Genomic DNA, 27,598 nt, shown 5'->3' with positions numbered 1-27,598 from the left:
GAGAATTAATAGGTTTCTGCAAAGTAATTGCTCAAATTGCAGTGTTAGTTGTGATTACACACTTGATTACTGTAAAATGGTTCAGCTATGCATACCAGTGTTTCCCTCCCATGAAGTCAATCTTATGCAATGCTGCCCCCTTCTGACCTCAAACTCAATTTTTTCCACTAACAGTATGTAATTTATCTGATTTGCTGTCAAACAAATTAACTGCATATCAACTATGTAGTTTTCCAATTCTTTGAAAGACATGTGTTTGTTATTTGATTTTCTGTTTGAAAACTTTGAAAATGTGTTTCTTTATGTATCGTTTTGATTTCTGTCATTAAATGTTCACCTGCACTCATGTGTGTTACATTAAAAACAAGCATATTAACATTAAAAATGTAATGGTGCCATGTTGTATTTTAAATTTCTCTGGAATATTTGCATGTCATCTTTTCTTCAAAGCATTCAAATGCCAAGTGCATTTGTACACAGATAGGGTTTTCCAAGAAACATGACACGCAGCTGTTACTGCAAGTTGCATGTAGCGTGTATATTTGCCTCTTAGTCACCTGAACTGAACTACCCTGCCTATTTTTTTTTTAAACTTACTTACAAAGTGGTAAACGTGACAGTGCAGCAAACAGGTCTGCATGTCTCCAGCAAGAAATAGACACAAGCACCTTCCACTATCTGGTGCCACTCGTGCACACTTGACTTTTGGCCAGATGGCTGTGCCCAGCCCAACCAATGAAGTGCTGTTAATCCAAATTAGTAGCAAGCCGGTATAACTGAAACACAATTTAAAGTGGCTGCAGTGTAGAGCAATGTTTTTTAAAGCAACCAAACATGATGTAAAAATACACAAAAGGAAGAAACTGTTGGGGTCTTTTTTTGTTTTGCACTTCTCCTTCTCTTCAAGGTCATTTGATTCTATGTGTATATAAAAAGAATATTTATTAATGGAGGTTTGATATTATATTTTACATTAATATTATATTAATGCTGAATTTGTGCCAGACCTACCGGTAAGTAGCACACAATTCTGCAAATCCATGCAGCTTTTAGGTCATTGCTCTGCATTTCTAGCATGGTGGTTGAGAGTCAGGGCTCCACTCCCATCTCCAGCAAACAAGCTCCGACAAGCCAAGTGCAACCTATCAACCACTAAATAGCGGAGAGCCCAAGTAAACTACCGCGCGATGAAGAAAGTGGACCATTCAGACAGGGGCTTGTCTAGAATATTTATAACTGGGTGCTCAAGGCAGAGCGGCAGAGAAGGACCAGTTATTGATTATTTGTAATACTACTACTAATAATAATAATAAGAAGAAGAATAATAGTCATCATCATCATCATCACCATCATCACCATCATCATCACATTGCACCTAGTGCATGCAGGAAAATCTAAATTTCCCATTATGCATATAATCAATCACTTGCACTTGGATTTGATACATTTTAAACTCAACGTCTGTGTGGTTGATAAGTGTAATAATAAATGTGCTCTATTTGTTCACTGTATTTTAAATATGACCAAATATTTAGTGACAAATAATCTCAACCACTCTAACAGAAGAAAAGCTCATGCTGAAATATTAACACCACTGATAGCAATGTTTTGTATCAGATTTTATACATTATTTTGTTCACATTCCCTGCAGTTGTAACAAATTTGCTCCTGTTTAAATCTGGAGCGCATTATTACTGCGATGGTTATTTACACACTGGCATGTGCCCTACATCTGCTGTGTTTACAGCCACTCGACAACCACCCAGTCGGCCGCGTGCCTTCAGAGGGCAAGGAGAACAAATGACGTCACCGTGCTCGGAGCACGTTGAAATGTGCATGCGGGGGCCTGGCCGCAGCCGTAAATGCGAGACAAACGCGCAGCACAAACAGCCCTGTGCGGTCCTGTGCTTTGGCAAGGGAATACAGTCGACGGGATAGGGGAGATTTGTGGTCTTCTGGGCAATATGCACCCGGTTGCTCGAAATGAATGTAGGCCACAGCCGGTTGCCAATCACATCAGGAACAAAATTCTCCTGCAGTTTGAAAGTATCGGAAATAGGCTCTTGTAGCCAAAACTTTCAGTGGATGAAAAGAGGGAGTGGCCAAAATAAAAAAAATAAAAAATGGAAATAAAATAAAGAAGAAACAAAACTATTTTTGCCCCCCCCCCCCCAAAAAAAGGGCAACATAATAATTAAAAACAGTACCTCAAACTTTTGTGTCAGACTATTACCATTCAAGGTCAAGATTTAACTTTGATTGAACTAAAAAAAAAAAACAACAACTACCAGTTGCCATTAGTCACCAGGGTTGATATTAATGAGCACGATACCTCTATTTATAACACTGCTGAAAGTGTAAACACTGACTCTCTGCGCAAACTGTTAATGGGAAATATAACGACCTCCTCCGTAGCAAATGCCATTGCGTGGCTACAACCCGTTTTACGGTCGAGCCCGAGTGGGCTGCAGCGGTGTGGGCACGGGGCTACGCCCTCCTATGTTCCAGTATGTTTGAAAATGTACTCAGGACAGGAACAGTCACTCTGCAACGTGACCACCGAGCCCCGTGCGGCTATCCCCGCCCCCCTCAGCCAATCAGAACACGTCGGGGCGGGCGCGGGCGGAGTCACAGCCTCACCCTGTCCAATCACGGCGGCTGATTCGGTGTCACTTGCCAGACCATGCACCGGCACGTGTGTTCCTGCGTGTAAACTACTGTTGGGGGGGGCCGAACAAAATGTCTGGGGAGCAAATACAGACAGCTAAACAACGACAGTCGATGCCGTCAGGATTTATGCCGTTTCGTTTAGATTTTTGAGTGCCTCGCCGCGGAATATCAAAGTTGCTGTTGCGGTTTTGAAAGCATATCTAAGGTAAGATGGTCCGATTTTTGTTGTAGTCGTGTCTTTGGCTGTTGCTTTGTAGCTAGCATGTTAGCTGTCACTTTGAGCCATTTGTGCACCAGTGTAAAAACTGCTGATAACCAGTTAGTTAACTGTCTCACATTATAGCCATAATAAATAACTTATCAGCTATAAAAGGCATTCAAAATTCTTATAATTTACAGGTGAAACTTGTGCTTTCCTTTAACCCTTTATGTGTAAACGGACACCAGCACAGTATGAATGCATTAATTTGTCCATAAAGGGTAAGAAGCCAACAGCACTAACTAATAAGAGACCCAAAAGATATTGCCATTCATTCGAATATCAAGACCTGTTTTTCTAGAACTATTTGACCCTGTCAGTCTTAGTTTCTGTGGGGTGGACATGCATGTGGACGTTGCACAATGTTTTATCGGGGCTCCAAAATGCCCCACTGTGATAGGTTCATACTGTGCTGTATTTACGTTGTGATTCCATCGATGATGGGGAACTTGTTCTGATTAACAAATTGTTGTGACTGACCATCAAGTGAACCATTAATTTACTATCAGTGCTAATGTGATCCAGTGTGTGTGTGTGTGTGTGTGTGTGTGTGTGTGTGTGTGTGTGTGTGTGTGTGTGTGTTGCCTTTTTTGCAACCCTTGATTTTATGATCTGCCACAACAGGCATCGATTGCCTGCTCAACCACATGAATCAGATAATGCATTCATCTTTTCAATATTCCAAAGACCAATAAAGGGTTTTTACACTATTATTAGTAGTTTGATCCATGGTCACCCCACCTCTAATGTCTAGCATTTATTTTGAATTATTTGTTCAAAGATTTATTATTCACAACTTTGACTGAGCTATTTAAGCAGCAGAGAAATTTTTAACCCTTTTTTTTTTAATTAAGCTATTTTAAACTGTAAACTCATATAAAAAGTAGTTAGTTTCGATCTATTAGAGGCTCCTATGTTCCTAAAGTGCACATAATGTACTTGTTGCAGGCAGGTTTTTCTGAGAGCAGCATCATTATATCCTTTTTTCTGTGGATAAACTTCGACTCTCATATGATTTTCTCCTTGTGATACACAGTTGTGTTATGGGTTGGCAAGGTGCAGCGGTACTTTATTTGTGCAGAAAGCATGCTTCTAGCTAATCAAATGATGTCCTTTGATCGACACCTTTTACACAATCCACTTATGCCAATGCTTTGCGCTGCTGTATTTTTCTGGAAAACCTGCAGATTGCCTACACAGGTTGTCCTCTCATAATAGACTGGACCTCACAATACAAAAAAAATATCCCACAACCCTACTAACCTGCTTCGAACATGCAGTTATAAATCAGCCTACTTAGATGCATTTTCAGTTGACCATTTTGAATGATTTTCTGCACCTAGCGGGTGGAAACCATGGAGTGACAAGCTGGCATTTGCACCGTCACCCTCTGTGATGTTCAACATATAGCATTTTTGAGGATGCATAGAGAGCATCTCTGCAGAGTTCGTCAAGCACTATAGACGCTCTTCGTGGTATGCCATATTTTCTGCTTTACAGTAAATTTTCCGCACAGGCATGGCATCTCGGGGCATCAGTAACAGAACATTGAAGCTTGACAGGTGCACATGGATCTTCACAGATCCAACCCTGCAGGTTCTTGCAGATGCCGCACCCTGTTGAGTGCCTGAGTGTGCTAAGCAGCTGCACATAAATATCCAAAGGTTTTACACAGGCTAGTGTTGACCAAGTTGTAAACAGAAAATTAAAAAAAAAAAGCTCAAAGTATCCTTCCTTTAGCCAGTGTGCAGCAGTTTAGGTCACAGTGAGAACTGTGAGTAGGCACTGTAAAGATGGCTCTTCCAACTTATGCATAAGCAAATCAAACTTGACAGTTCTGACACTAGCAGCACTCATTTTTTGTGGGTGACAGAAGGGGTGAGATGGAAGGCAGTGGCTGAGGTTGTGTGATCCACATTCAGACTATTTGATGACATGTATGTGGGGAACTGACTCAACACATGAGGCAAGTAAACAGTCTGCAGTTTCCCTCTCAGTGATACTTAAAAGTGAGACTGAGTGATTCACCAGCTGTGCCTAGTTTGTACTTGGAAGGGTGAAGCAGCAGAACAGAAACACAATGTTCCCCCTGTTTTGGCTACAGTAACATTATTTGTACCTTTTACTTGCCACAAAAAGCCGCAGCGTTTTAAATTAGGCTTGTTAAGGATGACGTTATGCTTGCTAAACTGAACTAAATTGCCTTAAAATGGTGAAAAAACAAAAAGCTTACAGAGAGATAAAGAGATTTAGGGTCAGTCATTAGGTCATAATTCATTGATTTTTTTGACAGAGAGTGAAAAGATAATTTGATAAGAATGTACAAATTTGATGTAAGGATGGCATCACAAAAACACTTAACAGCACAACTTTATGACCAACACCACATTCTGTAGCTTGATATCTTCTTCATCAGTTTAAGTATGTTTTAAAATGTTATGAAAGTTTTCTTCTTGTTTCAGTAAATGTAGAGTGCCAAAAGGGATAGCTAGAATATCTAAATCTATCAGGATAAACCTTAGTTTGATTTATCACCAATTATCTTAGAAAATCATATGTGCTTGTTAATTTTGACTAAAGTAATTGCTACAGAACTGCCATATCAGAAAATGCTTAGATTTAAGTTTTAGTTTTGCCCGCCGGTGAAGCATAATAAGATTATTAAAGAAACATTTGCTACTAATTTTATGAATGTCTAGTCTGTTCTAGTTGCACAAGGTCCATTATAACTATAACCACTTTAGCGTAATTTTTTCTGTTTAGGATAAGCCGCTACAGATCAGTGATGGATAGTTCTCACTTGCCTGACAACATAATGGGCCCTGCATATACCATTATGACACATCTTGATCTTAACATCTTAAACATCTCAATCTTTTTTTCATGGCTGGGCAGTTTCAGCCAAAACCAGTACCTCAGTGGATGACCGAATAAGGCGCTTACCCAGTTAAAACAGTTCAATATAGTGACATAGAGAAAGCTGGCAAATGTTGTGGACTAATGCCAATATGAAAATAAGTTTGAAATATTGGCTGAGTATTTCCTTAAAAATACTCAGCCAAATCCGGGCAGTATACATAATTGGACGGGACTCAGCATACTCTCTGAGCAGTTTTTAACTCAGAATATAATTTGACCTTTCCCTTTGCTCCACTGCTTCTGAACCACTTTATCAAGCATTCATAATCCTCCAACTGGGTTACTGTAACGTAGGTTTCAACAAGTTGGATTATGTGGAAAGTGCTGCAGCTCGGATGTTCACTGAAACCTGCATGTGTTTCCGTGTTACAGCCAGTCTTTACTTCACTTGATTTTTGAGTTAACCAAGTTTAGCCATCTGCAAGGTTTTTAATCAGCAAATTTGGCAGTTAGTGGAAGCTTTTATCTGAGGTACCAGGTCTGCTTGACCTCAGTGGGAACTGGACTTTCAACCATGGGAGAGATTGTGTTGTACTTAGTGTTTTGGGTTTTTTTTTTTTTTCCTTTTCTTTTTCTCTAAGGCATCCAACAATCCTTTCCCACAGAGAGGCCAAAGAACTTAATTTTTAGAGTAATTACATGAAATTACATTAGGTGAGGCTTAAATTCTATTGTTTTCAGTTTCAGTTCTATAAATCGTTTAAAAAGGTGTTGTTGGCATAATATATTTCTAAAGAAAGTACAACAAAGGTAAAGAAAATCCAGCATTGATAGATATATTTTGTACTGTATGTGAATGTTTCGTTCTAACAAGGTCATAACTTAATATTTTGTACTGTAATTCCTTCTACTTTAATGAGTCATGTGGCCACGGTGTGAAGAGTTAGGCTGTTTCCTGCGCGTGTCTTTGTCTCATAAATGTACATAGTGTACAGTCCTCGGTCTTTCATAGTCGCTGATCGTGAATCAGCTCGCGCGTCTGCCCGTCGCCTTGCATATTCAAGAGACAAATCTCGAGGCGGAGCTGAGATCAGTGTCTGGCAGACCGCTTGTGGGCCGGACCCCTGTCGCAGGCAGCCCAGCCTCTGCGGGGCGCGCCGTCTCATTGGCCCAGCGAGCCGACCAATCAGCAGCCGCCGAGCCTTGCGGAAAACACCGCCGCGGACACGTGCCGAATGTACACAGGAAAGCAGAGCAGGTCAGACCTGCGCTGTGAGCCCTGTACGCACCGGACAATGACATGTGGAGCAATGTGCATTCGTGCTACGGATGCTCAAGGCGGAAAACGACGCTTTTGATTGTGCTTGATGAAGATATCGGAACGGAGCCGTTTCTCTCAGGCAGGCAGAGAAGTTCACACATGTTTACGCACGCAGTCACGCCACACCTTCCAGCAGTCTCCATCTGTACATTGCAGTAGGGAAGTGTCTGATGTAGGTTTCAGGTGACTCTTGATTTGTCTTTATTGTGATAATGTGTTCGTATAGCCTGGCAACTAGCTGGCAGTTGCTGGTAATTCACATTCAGGTTATTTTGTGCCCAGTTTGTGTTATAACTTTTATATAGACAAGTTATATATTTGTGGCATGTCCTCCCATACTGCATATACTATTTACAGTACAACACGCACAAAGGCTCACACATTCAGTTACATCGGCTGTAACTAGGGCTGCAATAATGATTTTCATTATTGATTAAACTGCTGACTAGTTTCTGTTTGATCAGTTAATCATTTAGCCTACAGAATGTCAGAAATTAGTGATATCTGACCATCACAACTTTTTCAGAACCCAAGGTGATGTCATGTATTTGCTCAATTTGTCTGTCCGGCAGTCCAAAACCCCAATATTTAGTTTAACGTCACAGGACACTAAGAATACTGACAACTATTCACATCTGAGGAGGTGCAACCAGTCAATTGTGTGCATTCTAACATTAAAAAGGACTAACAAACAAAAATCTGTTGATCAACTAATCAGTCAATTGACTAATCTTTGTAGCTGTAACTGCAACTTCCAGGCTCATTCTGCACATGTCATTAACCTGAAGTAGCTGGTTTTCTTTGGTCTCTTGTCAGTAGAGAAGGTTTATTTATATTAACAAGGGTAGACTTAAAATTTTTTAAAGCTTGTAAAAATTAGCATTAAATTTCTCCCCTAGAAGCACTTGATCGTTCTGAAAACAACAGTGTGTTATGAGCTTTGCCAGCTCAAATAGAAAGCATTTTCACGGGTCGTTAGAGAAGTGGGAGACATATTGCCACTTTTTTAAAAAAATTTTCATAATTGACCTAGCCCTTTGTTGTCAGTCATGTTATTCATATGCTCTGCTACAATGGTCATTTGAATTCACATTGAATTGGACGCTGTGATTGCAGTCGCTGTACTGAATAAGTCACCTCCTTCTCTATGTACAGTATTCGTATCAGATGACCACTTATTTCTCATTACCATCATAGTGAGTAGATTTGTGGCCAACTGTTGGAGCAGAGCCCAGCCAAAGTCAAGTAAAGTGCTGTTTCACTGGTATGACTTCGCTAAATTCACTGATGTCTCCTGCATCGTGTTTACAGCTACAGTGATGCTTTTGTTGATTTAAATTTGTTGCTAGGTAAAGACATGTTTTATTTAGCCCCAATGCAAAGGGTTATGACCTTAAAAGGAATGCAATGTTGACATCGGACAGTTCTCCCATTCTGCATGCATACCGTGGTGCTTGTTGCCGCCAACATCCATGGTTCTCCTGGAGATGGTGCGAAGACTATCATGTGCCTTCTCTAACGCAAAATAAGGTTTTTTTTGGTTTTTTTTGGTCTGACCAATGGTCTAAAACCCAAAAATATTCAATTTACAATTATTTTAAACAGAATTAGGTATTATGTGATATTTTCCTTAAAAAAAAAAAAAAAAAAACAGCGTATAAGAATGATCCTGCTGTTTGTAGTCTAGAAGTCTAATAGTGTGCAAAATAAGGTGATGGCACACCAGTAGAATAAAGACCTCTGCATTTCCAGGTACAGCATATCTGTGTATCTACGGAGCAGTCATGCCAGTTGGCATGGCAGAGTTGAAGTAAACTGAACTTTGACCTGCACGTTCGCCAGAGCTGGCCAGGAGATCACACCAAAACAAGAAATGCAACGTAGAATTTGTCAGATTTACAGGCATCAGTTTAACTTATTGGGAGACAGAGGAAATATTTGTTTATTTAAATGTACCTCAGCCCGATTTAAGAGACCCCCCCCCCCAACCAAGCAGTGGATGTTTCGGAGACCGGGTCCCTTTAGTGGTGGGAGAGTGTTTTGCCTCTGTGTCACCCTGACTCTCCCAACATGCGTTTCTCATAAAACATGTTTTGTACATGTCACGCAGTGCAAAACATACACCATGTGTTAATTAGGATCCATGCAAATCACTGCCTAGTGATTCAGAATTATGCTGTATTGTATTTTTGTATGTATGCTGTATTGAGGTATTTTAGAAATTATTTTTTAGCCATGTTATCTCTTTATTAGATAGTTTTGAAAGTGAAGAGGAAGATAGGAAACAAGGGCGAGAGAGGGGGGTTATGACATGCAATAAGGGTCCGAGGCCAGACTCAAATGGATGTTGGGTTTATGTGTCATGCCTGTAACCATTTGGCTACTGAGGCACTTCTAGCATTGGCCATCTTACAGTCAACAAGCCATGTCTGATATTCTTTTCTACACTAAGATAGACACTGTCTTACATAATCAGAGATTGGTCTTACTGAGTGCATTTCCTGTGAATAATTCAAGCCGGTGGGCAGCATAGTGGTTTTGTGTTGTTACCTCACAGTCATTGGTTGAAACCTGCGCTGGCCGGTTCGGGTCTTGCTGCATGGAGTTCACATGTTTGCTCTGTGTCTGTGTGGGTTTCTGCCTGGTGCTCCGGTTTCCTCCCACAGTCCAAAGACATGCAGGTTAGGTGAACTGGAAACTCTAAATTGCCTGTAGGAGGGACTGTGAGTATGACTGCTGTGTCTATGTTTTAGCCCTCTTGTCACTTAATACACACTGTGATTGGCCACAGCAGCATTACAGAAAATGAATTGAATTTGGGGGTGCACCCTCCAAGCAAATGGCCCGCTACAGTTGGATTAGCAAGTGGGGTGGTGGGCCAAGATGGCACATCCAAGTATTCTAGTAGCCTGAGTGCAATTTACCACCACCCCCACCACCACCAACGTTTATCTTTGCCATCACCCTTGGAAGTATGCATGGATGCCAGTCTGCCTCGACGTCCACTCGCCCTGCTTGCATATTTCCATATCATAATTGCTCTTTCCCCCGCCCAGTTCGACCATACACACAGTTTGCCATGTGCATGTGTGTATCATCCATCTGACAGAACATAATGCTGATTAGCATTTCATGGCTGGCAAGGAGGCAGCTTAGTTGCATTGACGCATCACCACATGAATTTGTTGAACTCAAATACCTGCATTCGATCACCACTTTCCATTCCAAGTTGTTACGTTTGTTTCTGTGAAATGAGTTACATTTGTCATTAGCTGTCCACACCTATGATCGTCTTGTCAGGACTAACGAGAAATCTCCAGCTGGTGGTAGCTGCTCTGAACCTGCCCACTCAGCCATATTGGGTTGTTGCGTCAGGACAGAAAGCTGATGTAGGTCTGAGCCGTCGGTGCAGGAACATACTTAAAGCTGTCCTGAACAAGTTCTGCACCAAAAGCAGCACTGCACACCTGTAGGGGGCAGGTAAAGGCGGTTGTTGGGCAGCTTGGTGTATTAAATTGAAAGGATTGACGACTGAGGATTGGTCTGTGTTGTCTTCTGGTTGCGTCTGGAGGGCTTAAAGGATTACAGGGTGGCTCCCTTACTCAAGGAATAAATAGCACTAAACTTTTACTTGCGTAGGTGGTGGCCATATATATACTTAAAGATACTATTCAGAAACAAACCCTAATTTATAGCCGCCTCTGATGTTAAGCTTTGTTCCCTCCTCCTGGTATTCTGTTTGTTTTGACTTTCCTGTGGGTAAAAGGGGACTAAGCTATGACGACTAACTAATGTCCCTTGTAATTTAGGAATTAGTATATGATTACCGGTTCTATATTCAGATGCATGCATACGCACTTGTTGCATGCAAATAGGAGTAGGAGATTATTGTCATTCTGTGCTCAAGATGAGGTGATCATTTTTTCTTGATAATCTGGGTAAAAGGTTAACAGCTGGTCAATAAACAGCCACACACTCTTACATTCTGACAGACATGCAGGCTGCACCACGAGACAGGGAAAACATCTCATGGCCATATTTGAATCTTCCTTGAAGGCCAACATGATAAACTGATGATAAGCATTTCTTTCTTTGTCTTTTCATAGCCATAGTCCTTTGGCAATACTGGCAAGACCATGACAAGCATTTTGTAATCCTGCAGCTAATATTATTCATTCTCTTTCTGTTTCTCTATTTTTCTGTCATCTCAGGTGGCCTTTAGCGCCCAGAACAACACATCTCCAGAGGCGAGAAGACCAGATACAGAGTGAAGATAATATTTTTTGCTCTCACCGAGAGCTGTTTTTCTCACGCTCTCTCTCTCACAATCTCTCGCTCCATCTGTTGGAGCACTTAGGCCAAGGCTGTTTGATAACCAGAAATTCATCTCTTGTCTGCACGACTATAAGTGACACTTTTCCTCAAGATAATTAAAAGATACTTTGTTGTCTTTTTGAAGAGGCAGCCTTTGCTTTTTGGTCATTTGGAAGTTTTTGCTGCCATTTACACATTTTGAAAACCCCCAAAGAAGGGCTCACAGCCCAAACTCTTTCATTTTGCAGATTTTTAGCAGGAGATACCATGAATTTCTCTCCTTAGTTCTTTTAAATAAAAACAGCCAACAACCATGATTCACCTGTGGATACATAGTAGTCCCACTTAAATATAACTTGTTCCTGTTTTTCACCTCGCCTGACCCCTTGATAAAGCTGTACCAGCCTCATCCTACCCTAGTATGAGTTATGACAACTCGAAATCAACGGCCAGCAGCAGCACTCGGGGGCGAGTGGCAAGGGCCAACGCGAAAGACAATGACCAGGAGGCAGGGCCAGAAGGGTTAAACTCCCTGAAAACCAGCGGTGGTCAGCCCAGTGCCAATGTCACCACTCAGGAGCAGGGAAGTAGAACCGGAGGGGGCTCGTCTCCCAGCGGTGGGTCAGGATCTGGGGGTTTGTCCGTAGACCAAAGGGGTCCCAACTCAGATGATATGGATGGTCTTTCCAGCGGGAACGACTCTGGGGAGAGGGAAAGCGAGGGCGGGATGGAGAGGGAGAACAGTTCACGTGGGCGCCAGTCCACACACAGCTCCCACAGCTCGTCGAACGGCAAGGACTCTGCCATGATGCTGGAAACCACAGAGAGCAACAAGAGGTAAGAGAAGAAGAATTTGAATTTAAATTTAAATGAATGAATGAAATCTGAATGACATTTTTATAATTCATTTTCTCTCTCAAGCAGTCTTCAGCATGACATGCACATCAAGTGGTGTTAGGCTACAGTAGGTAACACTAGGCAAATTTTATAGCCTACCACTTTGATTATGTACATTACAGGTAGATGAGCTGTCTTGCTCTGGTATGATTGTTTCACAGTCAGAATGTATGGTGCTCAGAAGGAACAAATTTTATGGACAAATGTTAGAAACTGGCAAACATGTTTGGTTTTAGGGTCGACCTGATCAACTTTTATTGTACCTGATCTCAATCCAAGTCTTATAATAATAATAATAATAATAATAATAATAATAATAATAATAATAATAATAATAATAATAAAATAATAATTAGGGATGCAACTAAGGATTATTTTCTTATCAATTAATCTGCCAATTATTTTCTGAATTGATCCTGTAATCGTTTGGTCAATACAATGTCAGAAAATATATATATTTTTTAAAGGCCCTCGCAATTTCCCAAAGTCTAAGGTTATGTCTTCAGTGGCCTGACAGCATAAACAAACAATCCCACATCTGTAATCAGATTTTGCTAATGATCCATGACACTACACACTTCAAACCAGTGAGAAAAACACAAACAAATAAACAGTTTAGAAATCTCTCACGTGAAATAATCAAAACTTTTCTAACTTTCTCAGGACATTACTGTATTTTGTGTAGGACCCCAACGAAGCTGGTTTTCAGAGCCTTCGATTTCAAATGTAGTTTTCAAACAACAGAAGCTGTATGAAAGTGTATTACACTGTATCAAAAAGTTTTGCAGAAACCACTTGCTATCACATATTGTGAGTGTAGCCATTATTAACTGTGCTCTTTATTTTTGATGCTCATTTGTGCTCAGGAAATGCACAGGATTGCTTTGAGTTCAGCTGTATATAATTCCTCTGATGTAATAATATTGTTTACAATTATAGACACATACACAATGGACAAAGAACTCACACATAAACTAGGTTTATGTCTTATTCTGATCAGGCTTGCACGTACTGCTGCACATGGTAACAGTATATGTGCCAGTACAGCAGCAATGTAGACATACCCAATAAAAATGGTCATTCCCCCTTTTACCAGCTCCAACTCCCAGAGCCTCTCACCCCCAAGCGGCTCCTTGGCCTACAGCCTGCTGTCGACCAGCTCGGAACACGACCCTCCTTCCACCTCTGGTTGTAGCAGCGACCAGTCAGCAAGGGTGCAGACCCAGAAAGAGCTAATGAAGGCCATCAAGGAGCTCAAGCTCCGCCTGCCAGCTGAGCGCAAGGCCAAGGGTCACTCCAGCACCCTAAATGCACTCAAATATGCACTTCAGTGCGTCAGACAAGTCAGAGGTGAGGTTCTATTTTTGTCAACACCTTTTTTTTTCTGCCCTAGACAGTGCCCACGCATATGTGACCATTTACCTTTTTTCTGTTTAGTGATGAAGTTTAAGCCCCTGCCCTTTTCTTGAATGCACTTTAACACGTTGTTTTTTTATTTTCCCATGTGCATAATGTACACTGCACTATATCATTTTTTTACCTGTGTCCACACCCTGACAGAGATTTTTTTAACTTTTGCAGCCAACAAGGAGTACTACCACCAGTGGAGTGTGGAGGAATGTCAGGGCTGCAGTCTTGACTTGTCTACCTTTACAATTGAGGAGCTTGACAATATCACTTCGGAATACACCCTCAAAAACACAGTAAGTTTACAGAGTTCCTTGCTTATTCATACAAGTATCTTATTAATGCAGTTAGTGAGCCATGGACATTATCTTTTCATTACTTTTTCTAGCCCTAGGTATGAAATGTAACTGCATGAAAAGGAAGGGTGGTTTAGTCAGATGGCCTTGAATGCCATTAAGATTTGAGATTTATGGGTATTATTATTATTAGCTTTTAAAAACCTTATTTTCTTAGGGAACTCGAGCTTGGCTAATGTACTACTTTGCACAGGCATTTGTACAGTGCTTTCCTATACATACACACACTCACACAGCGATTATACATCGGACGACATGTGGGCTGGAGGAGTTGGGGATCAAACCACCAACCTTCCGGTTAGTGGACGACCTGCACAGCCGCCCCTAAGTAGTACTAAGATACTACTAAGCTGCCAAATACAACCTCCCAAAGAAAGAGCTTATCGACAGATTGTTGGAGAAGTCAAAGGATGTCTCCCAAAATTTCTCTGTTTTTTTTCCCAGGACACGTTTTCCATAGCTGTGTCATTCCTGTCAGGGAAGGTTGTCTACGTATCACCCCAAGGCTCGTCCCTGCTGCGGTGTAAGCCCGAGTGTCTTCAGGGGACTATGTTTTCGGACCTTTTGGCCCCACAGGATGTCAGCACTTTCTACAGCGGCACAGCACCCTGCCGCCTGCCTCCCTGGGCCTCCTGCATCGGGTCTGGTGAGTTGAGACAAAGGGAATATTGGGAAAGGGTTTGAAAAAAGGGAGGTTTGGTGTGGGGTCATATTGAGGAAAGTTTTTCATTGGTAGTGAAATCTCAAAGGCATGCAATCTATAGCCAGTTTGATGACAAATTTAGGAAACATGCTCTCAATGTCTTATGTTGATTTTTCTGGGACTAAACTCTACTAATCTAATCAGGAAAATACTGTACTGACTGACTCTTTATCAAACTCTTTCCTTCCAGCCTCTCCTCCAGTTGATTGCACTCAGGAGAAGTCCATGTTTTGTCGGATCAGCGCCAACCGGATGCAGGGCGGCGAGATGCGCTACTACCCGTTCCGCCTCACGCCATACCAGCTCACTCTTAGAGACTCAGATGCTGCTGAGCCACAGCCCTGCTGCCTGCTCATCGCAGAGAGGGTCCACTCTGGATATGAAGGTATTTGATACTATACCGTATTGTCTTGTGAGAAAGACAGAGACCCTTCTGTCTGCCATGTTTCCTACATGTTTCCTGGCTATCACCTATTTCTTGCTTTGCTTAAGATCTAACTGTTTTCAGGGCCTTTATACTGTACAATTTTGGGCTGTGTAGGACAAAAGTTATCATTTGTGAGAGAAATGCGTTAAAATCTTTGGTTTTCAAACCAAAACAGTGGTCCTAGATCGCGCTGAGAGACACATCCACCAGTTTTAGCAGTTTGGTGGCGGAAAGTTCAGACAGTATCAGAAATCTAGCACCAAATTCTCACAGTGTAACTGCTGCCATGGCCAACGTCTGCAACCAACCAATCAAAAAACGACATGAATTAACGCAGGATACTCACAGATGCGACCAAGATTTTATTTATTTTATAAATGATTGTTGTTGCATAGTCTAAAGTTATGCAGTGGAATATCCCTTTAGCCATTAAGTTGAATCTTGTCTTAAACGGAGCAGTAGTCAGTTATTAGTACAGGATAAAGAAATAATGATATGAGTGCTAATACTGAGCAGTGCTTCTCACCCTGTTTTTATTGTGGCTGTGCAGCATTGATAATGTTATGTTAGAGTAACCCAGGCATCACAAATACCATTTGATTATCAACTTAGCTGGGTTATTCTCTCCAGCTTTTATATGTTTAGACTAAAAATCTGATTTACAGCTTTTAGTATCAAGATCAGATCCGTCTTGCATGTAAATGTAGCCACTGTTGTAGAAAGACGCCACTTGTTTCAATAAGGCAGCTCTCCACCTGATTACGAACTTCATTCATCATCACTCATTGCGTTATTTGAAATAACTCAACCATACACTTGAAACTGTAATGTACTTGAAATGAGCTGTGTGTGTGTGTTTTTTTGAGGGAAATGAAAGAGACAGGAGACAGACTCTGTCTCTCTGATTTGAGTTGGAATACCACATTACCCTGAATATACATATAATAGACACCAAATGATTGGATGTCCATTATAGTCCTCTATATACAGAATGACTGTTTGTTCTGATTCTGACTCAAAGAATGATTTTCATCCGTTGTATGTGTGTCCTCTGTGCCTTCCAGCTCCTCGAATCCCTCCAGACAAGAGGATCTTCACAACCAGTCACACTCCCAGCTGCCTCTTCCAGGAGGTTGATGAGAGGTCAGTTGCCCAATTTCTGATGTGATGCTTTTGCTGCTGTGTTAACTTCTGGCCATAGTGTTTTCAAAGATAAAATTATGATGATATTGATGAATAGTATCAGATTAGGGACGGTCAGAACAATCGCAGCTTTGTTTTGCTTTGTTGATGTTCATAAACCCTGCCAACATAAACAATAAGTATAAAGGATGTAGAGTAAAGCATGGAAAGTATAAAGCACGTTTTATACATCATGATGTGAAAATACATCAGCATTTTAGGCACGAGCCATTGACAAGTAGATTCATCATGCTGGCTAAGTTGTACATACAACTACATTGAGCACTTTGGGTGTTTTTATCTGGAATTTTTATTTTGCTGCAAGTATTTGAATTTATTGAAATTCAGGTATAAAAGCAGTACGTGGGAAAGTATGTCTTTGTGTTGCAAAATGTGTTTGGAGTAATGTAAACCTGTTTGAGTAGTCTTTTAAAAAAAGAGATGAAAAAAGAGTGTTGCTGTGGTTGGGTTCAGATTCATTTACATTACAATTCAAGTATCTGATATGCAAAAACTATCTTCAGATTGCTCTAATTCAGTAAACTCAATGTAAATATACTATGTTTTGCAGGGCAGTGCCACTGTTGGGCTACCTGCCTCAGGACTTGGTGGGAACCCCCATCCTGCTCTACATCCACCCCGAGGACAGGCCCATGATGGTGGCCATTCATGAGAAGAGTGAGTCTGTTTAGTACTGAACTGTCTGAACACACTGTAACTACTGTTCACATACATCATGGACTGGAAAAGGAGTCTCTGTGAGGCCTGTATTTACATCTTGTTATACTATTGACAACTACATATCTTCCAGTTTTAAGAAAGATGGATTCAGTGCTATAGGTCACTGTGGCCTAAAAGGGAATTATAGTATTTTAATATAAAAAATCTTGAATAACTTCCATACAAATTTCTTTATTCCATCTGAGCTTTCTCATACAATGTCTGCTCTGTTGTCTCTCTTCAGTCTTTCAGTTTGCAGGGCAGCCATTCGACTATTCACCCCTGAGGATGTGTGCCCGCAGCGGGGAGTATCTGACCATCGACACCAGCTGGTCTTCCTTTGTCAACCCCTGGAGCCGGAAGGTGGCCTTCATCGTAGGGCGCCACAAAGTCAGAACGTAGGTTTATTATTTCACTTGCTCGAAAACAAATGCGGCCAGAGCATTTCCTAGAAGTTATTGAATTTTTAAAAAAAGTAATAGGAAGTGGTTTTTAATTGATGAAAGGAAAAACATGTATATAAATGTAATGTCTGTCTTTTTTTCCTCTCTATTTGTCTAAAGGAGCCCTCTGAATGAAGACGTGTTCACTACGCCGCAAGGCTGCGAGAGCCGGGTCACCACGCCTGACATCGTTCAGCTGAGTGAACAGATCCATCGGGTCCTGGTGCAGCCAGTGCACAGCGGTGGCTCCCAGGGGTACAGCTCGCTTGGGTCCAGTGGCTCGCGGGGCTCCCACCGTTCACACCAACAGCACCTCAGTGCCGCCTCGTCCAGCGACAGCAACGGCCCCGCCATGGATGTGGCTGCTGCTGCTGCTGTCGCTTTACACAAACCTGTGAGTGTGAGCAACAACATATAACAGAAACAAATATATAATTTAATACAGCAGAGGAAAAAAAGCATGAACTGTGATTTCTGGACTTCAGTGTTTTGGTTTTGATTCCAATAGCTTCTATTATATGTGTAGACCAGAGAAGCAAATCAAAGCTGTTATCTTCTTAATAATTTCTCTCAGGTGGAGATGAAAACTTAAGGGACACACTTACACAAACACTTGTGTAATAATTGTGCTTTGTCAACAAGACACTACGCAATGAGTCATCTCCTTTTAAATTCATACAGTTCCAAAATGTAACATTTTCCTTTGTTGTGTTAGATCAAATTTTTTTACTGCAGCTTGCTTGCTGTCAAATGTCCTGCTGATTCAACATGAGGAAAAGGCAATGAAGCAGAAGATTCATACCGTGTCTAGTTAACTGAGTCTGATGCTGGGCTTTTTCCAGATGACGTTCCAGCAGATCTGCAAAGACGTTCACACGGTCAAGACCAATGGACAGCAGGTTTTCATCGAGTCCCGTAACCGGCAACCACCCAGAAAAAACACCAGCACAGGTAAAATGAAAAAGACAGTTGACCGAAGTTGTTTGGTTATATCATTCAGTATCTGTTACAAATCAAAGAGGAATTCATGGTTGTTTAAAAAAAAAAACACTTTTGTGAATTTATAGCTGAATTTAGAGTTAGTCAAGTTTACATCCAAATGTAACAAATTGAAACCGATTTTCTACAAAATTGGTGCGATAAAACGCCAGTTTCCGCCCCCTACCGCTATGTGAATATTAGAAGTTGGTTTATCAAGATAAACAGTAGGTGGTGCTTTTCTGAAAAAGAGAGTGCAGCTGGATAAGGTAATTTATAGAGCAACAATCACAGCTCAAACGTTAGAAGACAATGTAGAAAATAATATGGAAATATGGCATTTGTTTGGTGTATTAATTCAAGGGACAGTCTGCTCATCGCATCGTCTGCTGCCATTTTTCGTCTCTTCAGCTTAAGTGACGTTTATTTGCTGCCTGTTTTCCGCTCCACCGCACTGAAGCATTTTATTTTTAATCGCAGCATTTTATTTGTTTTTATATTTCCACTCCAGCCAAGCAGAAAACCTTTAACGATATTTTGACTTTCCAGGTTTTAAACTTTGTTTGTTTTTTTTGTTTTATGCACAAATCGAAAATGCACATAAAAACAAGTGGATGGAAACACACTTGCCTGTTAGCGGGAATTAAGTATAAAGAAGGAATTGTAAATGTATATTATAGACTAACAAAAAGAGAAATGTGGGCTTATTGTTGTTGGCAGATGCTGTTCCAAGTTATCAATTCAGAACAAAAAATTGTAATTTTCCTCTCTGGCTAAAGAAAGTTGAGTCCTCCATGTGTAATGTCACTTCACTGAGCAGTATGAGAACTGCTCAGCTCAAGTTTTGACTTCCTGTTCCTCTCTATTCTTCATCCAGGCACAACATGCGTCAGAGCCGTCAGCAGTGACCCAATCAGAGGACTCATAGCGGACATGACAAAACCACCCAGAGCTTTGGTCCCTGCACCGCTTGTACAGAAGGAGCCCCCGACCGGCTACTCCTACCAGCAGATCAACTGTCTGGACAGCATCATAAGGTGTGTGTGCAAGCCCGGAGCCATACACTATCTTTTCGTTTTTTTTTGTTGATCACTCGACTCATCCAACAATATTTTGTTTCTACGCAGGTACTTGGAGAGCTGCAACATTCCCAACACAGTTAAAAGGAAGTGCGGCTCCTCCTCCTACACTGCCTCCTCTACGTCTGATGACGACAAACAGCAGGAGGCCAGCGGCAACAGCAAAGGTGCTTTTTTTTTTGATAATGACCTTGAACCAGTATGGGTTGTTGTGCTGCTAATTATGTAGGTAACGGTATTGCAGTTCATATGGGTGGAGAAAAACCTCTAACAATATTGTATATGAAAGAGCTAGTCTCTAATATATTGTACAAGCAGGGACTTTTTCTTAATTTTGCTGTTGCTCTATAACTACGATTACATTTCTACAAGCCTTGTTGAAGCTCTATTCTGATCACGTTTATTGTTTTGTAAAAAATACATAATTTCTCTTTTATTATTTTAAATTTGACTGAATTTCTGTCTGTGGAACTCAGAAGCTTGTTCACTTAATGACAGGCAGGTTTTGTCCTGTGTCGGGTCAGTATACATCAACTAATTTTGTCGGTGTTTTTGTTTCTGCAGGTGGTTCAGTTAGCCTCGTAAGTGAACCACCTCCTCTGCCCCCTCTGACCATGGCCACAAAGGCAGAAAGTGTAGCCTCAGTCACGTCCCAGTGTAGCTTCAGCAGCACCATCGTGCATGTGGGAGACAAGAAGCCTCCCGAGTCAGGTGGGCATCATCAACACTCACTCTATACCTTGTAGTGTGTTATTCAGCAGGTTTGTATGAGATGCTTTCATGTTTTAAAATGAATTTAAAGGCCTTCGATATGGTTAGAAGGTTCGAGTTTATGACAGCCTTAAAATATTAATGTTAACCAGCAACATACTCTGATACTTTTTTCTTGTTTTACCATCATTGCTTATTTTGCAATGAGACTGACCAAAGGTGCTTTTATTACTTCAAAAGTCTTTAGAATTGTCTTGCAGAAACCACGAACCACATGATAAAACTGCAGACTGCAAATAAACTGATTACCTTTTTTTTTCTAATCAGAGTTTATTCTGGAAATTTTTTCTTGAATGTTTCTGGCTGTCATCTCTTTTGCAGTCCGTTCTCGGCTGTACCCAAACAAGTCCTCTACAGTTCAATTTTTTCTTTTCTAAGCGAGAGTATGTGACTTTCGCTGATTAATGTTTAATGCTAAAATAAAGTATAAGAGCAGTAGCAGGTACACAAGAGTTTTTAGAGTCAGCAAACTAATACAGTACTTTTTATCTACTAATGTCAGTATCCCAAGTTTGCTCACATTAGCCACCACTGGCCGCTGGTCATGCCAGACCAAGTCAGGCTGTAGCCACAAAACTGATGATTGTGTTGAATTGAGACAAAGTGATTTTATTGTTTATGAATTTAACTTTTCATTTGTAAAAGGAATAATGTGTTATTTCTTCCTCCAAAAGTTGCACAGTCTCACTTTAATGCTCTTCTAGTAGTATTCATTTTTCTAAACGCCACACCATGCTGCTTCTCCATTATCACAGACATCGTGATGGAGGAGGCTCCTACAACTCCTACGCTGGGTCCTCCTTCTACCACACCAACTCCTCCCGCCAGCGGCCCGATACCGCCCGCCAACACAGCAATCACCCCTCTTCCTCCTCCCCCTCCACCAGAGAGGGACAGCCGGAGAAATGGAAGTGTCGGAGGGGGCGGGGGAGGCCGGCTGGGTCTGACAAAGGAGGTGCTATCCGCCCACACCCAGCAGGAGGAGCAGGCGTTCCTTGACCGTTTCAAGGACCTCAGCAAGCTGCGCGTGTTCGATCAGACGGCATCTTCGACTGTGCGATGCCACACCCCAGCTGCCAACCCTCTGTCACGAGGTAGGGGCGCACTGCACCCAATAGTCTAACACACACACACACACACACACACACACACACACACACACACTTTCTGAACTGTATACACACAACATGGTGCAAGCAGGATTCAGACTTTATAAACACACAGGTTTTCATGGGGCGGCTCGTCATTTTAAATGTGAAGTCAGTCTGCTTTAATCTTGGTCAGTTTCTTGTTTTTGATTATGGGTTGTAAAGCTTCAGTTGCTAAAATAATTTGCACCAGTTGATATATAAAAAACGTCATGTTTATTATTAGGGCTGCAACATTTAAATCAACATCATCTGATCAACAGACAGTTAAATCAAGACCATTTCTGATAGATAGATTCTGTTTTAAGACCACTGTGAACTAAAAAGATTCAGATAGCTAGCTAGTTATTTAATTGATTCAGTGAATTAATCCTATTCATAATAGTTGATCAGGGAAATAGTTTTCTCTGCAGTTTAGGTAATTTATTGTCCAACTTTCTGCAAGTCAGCATAAAACAAACACAGGAAAAACACACAAAAAAAAAACAGACAGTTTTAGACATTAAGTGCTGGAACTGAACTTGCAACACAATACATGTTAAAAAGATTTGTGACTAAAGAAAAAATGGCAACAGTAAGAAAAGTATAAAGAATAAGATAAGCTGCGCTGTCCAGGGAAGAATGATTTTTGCGCATGGGATAAATGAAAACTTGAACCTGTTGCACCCAATTTTTGAAACATGCATCTTTGATCAGAGGGGAGGATTTCATACTCCTTAAAAGCAGTGTGGTGTCTGATAAAGAAGGCTACTGCTCTGCAATGACTTTACTTTCCATGTTGACAAAAGTGTTTAGTGCATTCAAATTCCCATACCCATGAAAAACTGGGAAGGTCATGACTAATTCTATGATGGATCTGTAAAATAATACAATCAAGCCACTCGTGTTCTCCGAATTGTAATGAATCGTTTGTTGCGAAAGAAGCAAAACAACCGTAAACATTTTGCTTCATTAGATATCTCCTTCTCTTTCCCAGGAGTGCGCTGTTCCCGGGACTACCCTGCTGCAGGAGGCAGCACCGGTCACAGACGTGGTCGTGGAGGAAAGAGACTCAAGCACCAGGAGTCATCTGACCAGCAAAGCTCTCTGGGTCTGAGCGGGAGCCGCCAAGACCCCAGAACCACCACAGCCCCCCTGCCCCACAACATCCCCCTTGGACCCCCAACAAACTCCTCCTCCTGGCCTTCTGTAGGCTCCCAGGCCAGCATTCCCTCCGCCCCTTTCGCTCCTGGTATGCTTCCGATCTACCCTGTTTACCCACCGCTCACACAGCCCTTACCCATCCCAGACCCGTCACGTTTCCCCCCTGCCCAGATGGTTCCTCCCATGATGGCCCTCGTTCTGCCCAACTACATGTTCCCCCAGATGGGAGCACCCATCTCTCAGCCGGGAGCCATCCCCGGACACTTCTACAATCCTAACTTCACGTATCCCGGCACTACCCCAGCCGCTGTCCCCAGTGTCATCTCCAACCCCATGCCCATTCCCGGCACCTGCGCTGCATCTCGTAGCAGCACCCCACAGTCCTACACTCAGACGCCTGCTGACCGCGAAGGTGCAGAGTCCCCCCTCTTCCAGTCCCGATGCTCCTCCCCCCTCAACTTGTTGCAGCTGGAGGAATCACCAAGCAACCGGTTAGAGGTTGCCACGGCCCTGGCAGCATCGCAGCAGGCCACGCCTTCTGCGCAGGGCGGTGCAGCCGGGGGACCGAGCTCAACCAATCAGAGGAGCTCTGATGACACCTCCAAGGAGAATGAGAATGTGAGTACACAGATGGTCAAGATAGCATGTAGTATCTTCACCATTACAATGTGATTAGAAAATGTTCATTAATTTTCTGGGAACCATTTAGAAAATCTACAGCTTTTTTTTGTGCCCCTGTTTACCTAATAGGGTGAAACTAATGAGTCCAACCACGATGCGATGTCCACCTCCAGTGACCTGCTGGACCTGTTGCTGCAGGAGGACTCCCGCTCAGGCACTGGCTCAGCTGCCTCTGGTTCAGGGTTCTCTGGGACAAGGTCCTCAGGTTCAGGCTCTGGCTCCAACGGCTGCAGTTCCTCTGGCACCAGTGGCACCAGTGAGTAGATTAACTTTTCCAGTTTAAGAATTTCAGTCACAACCCCATACAATTTTTATTCTCACACGCAGACTCTAGTGTTAAGTGATTTTTTTCTTAGGCTAAGGATTTCCATATTCAAAGAGTTCTGGGTCATTTTTCAAAAAGATCAAGTATAGTTTCTACCCAGAGATGTAGGTTTTTAAAAAAATAGTTTATAGCTTTAATTCGTTCCAATTAATGTTTGTGTATTAAAAGGAAATACAGTATTTTTCAACCAGTGTCAGCTCTCTGGTTCAGACTGCTAAATACTGTTTGCAAAATCAGTGGTTTGGATCTTAGACTGCTCAACGTCAATCACAGCTAATTCTGAACTTTAACCTCCTTGTCCATGCAGGCAGCAGTCAGGGCAGCCACACCAGCAAGTACTTCGGCAGCATCGACTCATCTGAGAACGACCACTCCCGCAAACAGCCAGCAGGGGGCAGCAGCAGCGCCGGGGGGGACGGTGGTGAGGAGCAGTTCATCAAGTGTGTCCTCCAGGACCCCATCTGGCTACTGATGGCCAACACGGACGACAAGGTCATGATGACCTATCAGCTGCCTATCAGGTACTATACCGGACAAAATGAGACCAGACCGTCTCAGAAACCTCCATCTATTCATTTATCATGAAGGAAAATGTTACCGTTAATTTCTTAAGACGTACAGTAGGTTTTACCTCTTGACTAAACTTGACAAGTGTTGCTGCATACTGGTACTAAAGACTGGAATACATTTCTAAAATTAGCACCAGAGTTTTGAAAATACCACTATCTGCCATCCATGAGGCGTGTGACTAACAAGCTGAGTGTCAATAAAGACAGCAGGTTTACAGGGACCATATTTTCCTATGGCTGTGTAACAGGGACATGGAGACAGTGCTGCGAGAGGACCGTGAGGCCTTGAGGAGCATGCAGAAGCATCAGCCACGCTTCACAGAGGAGCAGAAGAGGGAGCTGAGCCAGGTTCACCCCTGGGTCCGCACAGGACGCCTGCCGCGAGCCGTCAACATCTCTGTGAGTACACTGCAGCTCAACCCCAAGCCATGAAAGGTTCAGGCAAAAATAATCCATCAACTAAGCGTAGAAACACCGACAGGAAGTCATGTTTCTCTCCGGTTTCAGGGCTGTACAGGCTGCAAGTCTCCCCCCGCCGTGCCCCCGGCCACCCCGTTCGATGTGGAGATCCATGAGATGGAGTTGTGCAGTGTGCTGAAGGCACAGGAGGAGGGCGCCGGCGAGGGCAAGAAAAATCTCTCCGAAACAGCCATGGATGAAGCTCACCCACAGGATGAAGAAGAGGTAGAAGAGAAAGGAACCAAAACACAAGACAGCAGCCAAGACATGACGGCAGAGGAGCAGAATGCGACCTCAGAAGCTGTGGAGGAAAAGGCGGAGGCTCAGCAGCCTGAGTCTGACATGACTCACTAAGTAGGTGGCCAAAGATAAAGAACACTATCATGACCTTTCTACGCGGATATGCAGAAAATGTGCACCTTCCAGGACTTTGTGCCCCCAACATCATTACACAGGATGCAAGGTGTTAAAACGGGCTCTGCTGGGACGTTAAGGTGCATATCGATCCAGGCAACTGCCGTCTGTTGTCTAATAGATCAGGCAGGAGACGTGTCCAAGTTAAATCTTCATTGAGTCTGACTTTGATGACAGCACAAGAGGCATGTTGTATGACTGCATATTAAATGCCTTGGAAACCACAGGACACACACAAACTCTGTTTTAAAGAGTGAAGTGATTTAAGACTTCTTTTTTTTTTTTTTTCCTCTCGGCTGTTCTCGTAGTTCTTAGTATATTTATTTAAGTTGTAAAATAATCAGAGCGGACTAAGGTGAATGTGTTACAAAAAGACACCTTTACAGAAAGATGGATGTGCTTCACCGCAGTGTCCTCCTTGACGTTTTCATCTCTCCTGTTCAGGGTTCGGCCCACAAGGAAAGAAGGGAGTTTACCTGTGACTTATCTTCTTGCTGAATGTTTCCCAGGTTTTCCAGGATCCCATTCCCATTTAGATCCTGAATATATGTTTTGTTTTGTTTTTTTAAAAATGTAAAATCTTTGCCCTAATTAAAGACACTGACTTTCACCCACTAGAGAAAATGTACAGTGAGAACCAGGTTATTTTGTAAACATTGTGTATATTTTTATACTTTCATCGACTGCAAATAGAGAGAGAGGATAATTGCCCAAAATAGTGTCTGTACTGTAAAAAAGTTTACGTGAAAATCCAAGATTGAAGATCCTGTCTGTAATAAATTTAGAGGCAGAGAAAAAAAACAATGAGATCACAGTCTCTGAAACCGAGACGGTGACTACAATCTAGTGCGATGTACAGTTAAATCATGGGGCAGCGTGGCAATCGCCAGGAGACTAACCCGGACTTTAAGGTTTCTCTTCGGCTGGGCATTAGTTTGTGCATTTGTTGTGGTCGCTCCACAGTGAGAAATGAACGCTGCCTCTCAGAAATGGATTCTCTCACAAACATCACAGACAGTATTCCATCAGCAGAGGGAGAGCTTTTTGTTTCGCCAGTGCACGCTCATGGTGGTAGGTGGATTTTGAAAAGAGGTGGATGTTAACTCTTTAAAAAGTCTAGAGTTCGGACAGTGTTTACTATCTTCTGTTTTCCTCTCTGTCCCTTTCTCTCGTTGTCCTCCTCTCTGTGGCAATGTTCTGGTCATGTGATATCCTATGCTTAATGGCGTCAGTGGTGTCTGCGACAGTTTCTTAAAATTTTTGTGAAATTCTTTGTACAAAAAAAAGACAATAAAATTGACTTGAAAGGCCTTTAAATGTGATTTTATGATTTATTTATTTTTTTCCTCCCAGCACAGTTAGTTTTGTGATAACATCTCCTTGCAGTCTATTTTTTGCAACAGTTGGCCTGGATACTCAGAAGTGTCCAGAGTGAAGAGAGCGGTTCAGGGCAGCTGCTTTTCTCACCGAACCACAGTCTCCTTCCATTCAGCTGCGGTTTTTACCCAGAGTGGTCACCGCAGCTTAAAAAAGACAAAGGCATGCCCTGATGCGAAGAAGTCAACTTTGCCGCTCTGTGTTAGTCTAAACATAAAGATTATAATGACGACAATGATTGTAAAAAATTTGGGTCATTTTGTGAGAGAGCTGATGTCAATGAACCAGCTTGAAAGCGTTTACATTATTTGCATTCAAATTTTACAGTAGCGATGGATCCTTCCGTGCCAAAAAAGTATATTTTGCTGTATCCATGCAGCCATATTTACTTTAAAAAGAGCGCTGTCTGACTTCTATTTTGGTTACTGTATTTTTCATTCTTTCCTGCATTTAAAAACTGACATCCTTTACCAACCACTTCATTCCTACTGCCAAGAATTATGTGGAAAGGAATTTAATCTTCATAATTAACCTTCCCTTGCTCTCCAGCAGACGAAATTCTGCTCGCGTGCCCAGATAAGTAGTGTGCCATGCTAGCAGCGCCGTGAGGTCATACTCTTCTTTAGTTTTGCAGTTATTTAGTCATGAACCAAAGCAATGGACAACTTTTCTTTTAAATTAATAACAGCTCCAATATTTACATGTTTCAAGTTGGGAATGAACAACATAACACCAGCATGTTAGCACAAGCAACTAAACCTCTAAATCTTGACAGATGAGAGAGAGGGGAAAAAAACCCCAAAGTATACAGGACGTAATACACTAACACAATATTGCCAAACTGTTATGAATTCAGGAATAATTTGACAAATCATTAACACCATCTTAATTTCATCAAAAGCAGCCATTTATTCTCATTTAAAGTAAAAAAAAATACTGACATTGCCTTCATAATTTTAGATGTTAATTTATTTAAAATTAGTTGCAAAATCAAATCAATCAAACATGGTATATGAGGGTTTGGTGCCTCTCTGCTTTGATCGAATCTGACTTAGATGATGGCACTGGGGGAAAATTCAACCAAGAAGGTCAACCA

At 41.9% G+C, this 27,598-nt stretch overlaps 1 protein-coding gene across 3 annotated transcripts; it reads left to right on the top strand.

Annotated features, from left to right (window-relative positions):
- The first annotated feature begins 2,711 nt into the window (after positions 1-2,711).
- Positions 2,712-26,435, top strand: per1b (period circadian clock 1b). Of its 3 annotated transcripts, none has more exons than XM_040140338.1 (20): positions 2,712-2,875; positions 11,321-12,260; positions 13,417-13,670; positions 13,902-14,023; positions 14,528-14,729; positions 14,977-15,171; positions 16,278-16,356; positions 16,967-17,073; positions 17,360-17,513; positions 17,679-17,952; positions 18,401-18,509; positions 19,414-19,573; positions 19,664-19,782; positions 20,180-20,326; positions 21,142-21,480; positions 22,511-23,295; positions 23,428-23,614; positions 23,991-24,204; positions 24,501-24,651; positions 24,760-26,435. In XM_040140338.1, exons 2-20 carry the CDS (start codon positions 11,845-11,847, stop codon positions 25,063-25,065), a joined length of 4,320 nt encoding a protein of 1,439 aa, XP_039996272.1. In that variant the 5' UTR covers positions 2,712-2,875; positions 11,321-11,844; the 3' UTR covers positions 25,066-26,435. The 3 variants fall into 3 exon arrangements, with proteins under 3 accessions (XP_039996272.1, XP_039996274.1, XP_039996273.1); XM_040140339.1 differs by lacking the exon at positions 2,712-2,875 and adding an exon at positions 7,049-7,281; XM_040140340.1 differs by lacking the exon at positions 20,180-20,326.
- The last annotated feature ends 1,163 nt before the right edge of the window (positions 26,436-27,598 follow it).

This window comes from Xiphias gladius, chromosome 12 (genome assembly GCF_016859285.1).
Source record: "Xiphias gladius isolate SHS-SW01 ecotype Sanya breed wild chromosome 12, ASM1685928v1, whole genome shotgun sequence".
NCBI classification, from domain to species: domain Eukaryota; kingdom Metazoa; phylum Chordata; class Actinopteri; order Istiophoriformes; family Xiphiidae; genus Xiphias; species Xiphias gladius.
This window is presented reverse-complemented; position numbering and strand designations above follow the sequence as displayed.